General features: G+C 44.3%; 1 protein-coding gene across 1 annotated transcript; it reads right to left on the reverse strand.

Moving 5' to 3' along the window:
- Positions 1-578: 578 nt before the first annotated feature.
- LOC103615795 (oxidative stress-responsive serine-rich protein 1) lies at positions 579-4624 on the reverse strand. The gene is made up of 3 exons (XM_008633891.2): positions 3918-4624; positions 2168-2278; positions 579-1551 (listed from the first exon to the last, which is right to left on the reverse strand). Exons 1-3 carry the CDS (start codon positions 3992-3994, stop codon positions 867-869), a joined length of 873 nt encoding a protein of 290 aa, XP_008632113.1. The 5' UTR covers positions 3995-4624; the 3' UTR covers positions 579-866.
- Between the last annotated feature and the right edge of the window lie 54 nt (positions 4625-4678).

The following is a 4678-nucleotide window of genomic DNA, read 5'->3' on the forward strand; positions in this document are numbered from 1 at the left end:
GGAATGCCATAGCTCTACAGCACGAAGCCAGGATGATACACACTTCTTGTTCACCCCCTTTCCACACCACTTTGTGTATCAGATGTGCTCAGAAACATCCTGTATAGATGGTTCCACCCTCTCCACTTCTGTGAGACCACACAGCCCAAAATACCTGGTAGCCTGCTTCACTCCCCCCTAAATTATTCCATCTGTAAAGCACAAATAACAAAATATATTTTTACTTCTAAGAGCTTCACTTATCTGCAGAAAAATAGAACTGCTTAAGAGTGAGCAAGTTAGATTAAGGAAGGGTCCAAGCCCACACCCGCACGTTCTGGACCTCCCAAAAAATTTGTAAGGAAGAAGCATTCACAATTTGATCCAACTAAAAAAGGAGCCAGCTAGTGTTCAAGGAAAGGAGATTCATCCTATCCAAAATGCTGAATGCCTTCTCATCGTTCTCTCAGGAGCAGGATGAAGAGGATAGAGCTGTAGCTGTGAAACTTTTCTCTAAGTACTGAGATACATTAACCTTCCAAACACTTCAAACTATCAGAAAAAAATGAAAAGTTTTTTGGTTTTGTTTTTTTCCAAAACATAGTGAAAACAGCATACAGAGCTTCTATATCCACAGCACAAACCAAAAACCAAACAGAGCTCATTTGATCTAGAGTGCTTTTGTTAAGGTATTCAGAGACTTTAGTGCATTCTTTTTAGAACTAAGCTCAAAAACTATATTTAATTTTTCATTTTATTAGAAAACTAAACTGTATGAGGCAAAGAAACATTTAATCAAACACACAACAGTGAAAACATGGCACTGACAAGGCAATTAGCCCAACCATTGTAACAAACTCTGCTTCAGGATTCTCTATTGCTTACAGTCAAGTATACATCATCTCTGCCATGTGAGACATTTTCTTGGGAATATATAAGTAGTATTCCATGTATCCCGAAAGATCTTCAATAGTCACGTCATCCACGAAGGCTCGAGCTTGCTCAGAACAAGACCTCGGGGAGCTTGACGAGGCTGTCCCACAGGGGGATCTGTTTTGGAGGGAGTGGGCATGGACTCCCAGGACCGCCTTCTCGCACTCGGACAGGACGCTCCGCAGGCCGGAGAAGGAATACACCTCCATGGTGCGCCACTGCTTGCACTGGCATTTCTTGTCCGTACAAGGGCACTGCCTGCCGTTGCTAAGCATGGATAAGGACTGGAAATCTGAGGTTTGCTTAGAACGCAAGCTGTTCTCAAAGGATGAGGAGAGAGCAGGGCAATTCTCCCCTGGCTTCCGCAAAGGCTCTTCGGCGGTGAAAGCCTCCAACGGTTCAGTTCTGTCGTTACTGGCCTCAAGGTGAGAATCCTGCCCGTCCTTCGTACCATGTTCTGCTGGGACAAAAACATCGGAGCTGATGACACCCTTCGAAGTGTCTGCCTGGGTTTTGTGTTTCAGCTGGTTGTTGGCTTTCATGTTGCAATATGTGAACTTGGGAGGGTGCAGGACCGGAGACTTGGAGCGCCGGCGCCGCGGGACCCTTGCCGATCCTCGGGAAGGCTTTCTCACACACCTGCAGGGTTCAACAGGCGAGCAACTGGTAACTCCAGAATCTACACTACAGCTCAGGAAGCTCTAAAACGTGACTAGAAACATTTTACAAGATTATTTTTCTGCTTGCAAATACCAGATGACTGGTCACTTAAAATCTCTGACAGGAACCGTGGAAGATTCTGAAGAAATTTTGGGTTCCCCCAAAGAAAAGATACATACAAGGAACCCTTATTCAAGGTGCTTCCCCCCAAATCTTCTGCCTTAAGCAAATGATACTCTGTCATCCCAAACTGAACTGTAGTGCAGAACCTGGATCAGTTGGAGCTGCTGGCAGAGTCACACTGCATATCCAGGTACTTCAAAAGAAATTAAAGAACCCAAGAGCGAGGTGAGAGTGGGTTGCAAAGGTTTAAGACTTGCAGAAAAGTACTACTAATAAAATCAATGGAAAAGAAAGTTTTGGGAACCCTAAGAGAAGATGCAATATTGTTTTTAAACACTTTGATGAAATCCCCTTAAAAACAACATACCAGTCATGGAAACATTTTGTGATAGAAAGGAAAGATATCTTTAAGCAACTAATCAACAACTCGCATTGAAAGCAGCCTGCAACTGTTCAATGTCTCATGTTTTACCCATGCCACGCTTCCTTGGAGCTGACAGTCTGCTGCTTGGCTCCATCTACGGCTGCTCTTGTCGTTGTTCTGAGAATCGTCCCGTCGCCCACGGACAGAGCCGCAATACATCTGGGTAAAAAGGGAAATGCCACATCACAGAAATGCCTGAACATATGGCTCCAGAGGCCCACATTCAGCCTGTGTGCTTTGCCTGCTCAGCTAAGCCAGTCAAATTTGCTGCATTGACTCCCTCTGTAGTCAGTGGGTAGAAACAGGGCCTTGCAGAGATTTAGCTGACCCCTCTTACTATACTGGCCTCGTCAAGTGGCTAAAGATAGGTGAGATGAAATGAAAGGCAGCCAAAATGCCCAGAGGTTGATGTCATGCCCTATTTGTACTAAAATGACACATTAAAGGAATGTAAATTCAGGTTCCAAACATTCTTGTCAGACAATAGTCATTAAAGATAGTTTCCTACTCCTCTGAAATACAGTCAGGCACCCAGAGCAGCAGGCTGAGGGGGAGTCAGTGGAGAAGTGAATGAGATACAGACAAGGACAGATTGCTGATTGATTTATTTAGTTTTTACTGAATTTTTGAGATAAGCATAGAATGAAAAAAGCATCTGACCTTGGAGGTACCGATGACAAACATAAATGCCTCAGCACATAAATCTGTACACATAAATGTATATTTACAATGGCTGCAGGTATGATTTGGAACATGGGATCAGAAATGGTAAGAAATGAGGCGAAATTCTAGTAAAGAGCTCAAACACTCTGCCCAAAGTTGATCTTAAGGGATTAGTCACAAGACTTGAGCTGTTCACAATACACGCCTGCAAAACAAGATCTTTTTATGCCTAAAATGTCATCAGAAACCAACCAGAAGCCCACACAGTCTGCCAGTGGTACTACATCAAAAGTGTTATGATTAATAACCACAGTTCCTTGATAGAGAACAGCTATTTTTTTCCACATTGCTAAGAAGACCTCCTGAAGTAGAGGGAACAAGTAGCAAAGCAAAATATATTTCCACATGCAGAGGAAGTCCTGAATTCACAGTGTTGATGGCTGTGGGGCTGAATTCACAAGGTTAACACTGTCAACACAAAGCTTCCTCTTGTGTCTGTAAATTCCCAAAAGACTTCAAGTGAACTGTCTCACAGAGTGCTAGACTGCATAATTTTTATTATCAGCACACCCAGTGTCTTACTGAGTAAGTTTTTAGTGTACGAATGTCTGCAGACATTTTATTCCACAAAATCCCCTGAAATCAGAAATGCTCTGAGTTCATATTTAGCCTGACCCTTCCCAGTGAGGCTGGACTCCCCAGCAGACTCCAAGGTGTTGGTGCTGTACTCCAGATGCTTTCCAAGCAAAATTTTGTGCACTAAATAAGGCTTATAATGTGGCTGCAGACATCACTGTTTACAGGAACAGACAAACAAATTCTGCCTCACACCAGGTGACTACAGCTACAACAGTTAAAAGGGGGTTCACTGCTTTGGGTGAGTCTTTTCATGTTTCCATGCAGTCACTGTGTGATTTCAGTTGGATATTAGTCAAAATTAGTCTGTAATAATGTACTGCTTTGCATATTAGACAGTTATAATGACTGCATTTCATCTGAAGGGATGCAGTTCAGAGAGAGCAAAGAACCTTTCACTGAATGACTTCTTCTTTTTGAAACTAAAATAATAGGAAACAAATACAAATACGTAATAAAACCCTGAAAAATTACATTGCCTTTTTTGTTGCTCACTTACCCTGCTGCATCCACTCTCAGCTTTTTGAATGCTGTTTGTAGACTCTCTTCCTCTTCATCTTTAGTTTCCAAGTCCATTGATGTGCTCTCAGTGGGTAACCAACCGTGCCATATAGAATAAACTGAAACACAGAAATTGGGATTTGATGCTGAGGTGTGAACACAGGTGGTCTGTACAAAACCAACTGACACCGTGATGGCTGCTCGTTCTTCAGTGGGCAGTATCACTGCCTTCTGATCAGACCTGCCCTGGGCTTTTCACTGTGAACTCCAAAGCCTGAGTTTTTCAGAACAAGCCCAGCCTGTGTCAAAAAGTGTCTTTTTATCAATGGGTGAACAGATGATACAGAACCTGGCAACCTGTGTAACTTCGAGCTGTGAGCACGGCACCTGAAGCAGAGCTTCAGGAAGGTACAGAGTCACAGGATGGTTTAGGTTGGCAGGGATCTCTGGAGGTCCAGTTCCCTTGCTCAAGCAGGGCCACCCCAAGCTGTTTTTCCAGGACCATGTCCAGGTAGCCTTTGAATAACCCCAAGGAGGAAGACTCCAGAGCCTTCCTGGACAGCGTGTGCTCAACCACCCTCAGAGAAACGCGTTTCCCTACGCTCAGACAGGGTTTCAGTGTGTGCCCATGGCCTCTGGTCCGCTCCCCCGGCACCAGTGAGCAAAGCCTGACTTTCCCCTCTGTGCCCACCCTTCAGGCATTTCACACCTTGCTGAGATCCCTCCCGAGCCTTTTCTCACCGGCAGCAGAGCGGGGGC

Source organism: Corvus brachyrhynchos, unplaced genomic scaffold, assembly GCF_000691975.1.
Source record: "Corvus brachyrhynchos isolate BGI_N302 unplaced genomic scaffold, ASM69197v1 scaffold10, whole genome shotgun sequence".
Classification (NCBI taxonomy): domain Eukaryota; kingdom Metazoa; phylum Chordata; class Aves; order Passeriformes; family Corvidae; genus Corvus; species Corvus brachyrhynchos.

Coding starts and splice junctions, on each gene's coding strand:
- LOC103615795 (XM_008633891.2), bottom strand. CDS start 3,994: ATGGACTTGGAAACTAAAGATGAAGAGGAAGAGAGTCTACAAACAGCA. Junction 2,279..3,917: donor CTGAGAGTGGATGCAGCAGG/GTAAGTGAGCAA, acceptor CTTTTTACCCAG/ATGTATTGCGGCTCTGTCCG. Junction 1,552..2,167: donor TCCAAGGAAGCGTGGCATGG/GTAAAACATGAG, acceptor TGAACCCTGCAG/GTGTGTGAGAAAGCCTTCCC.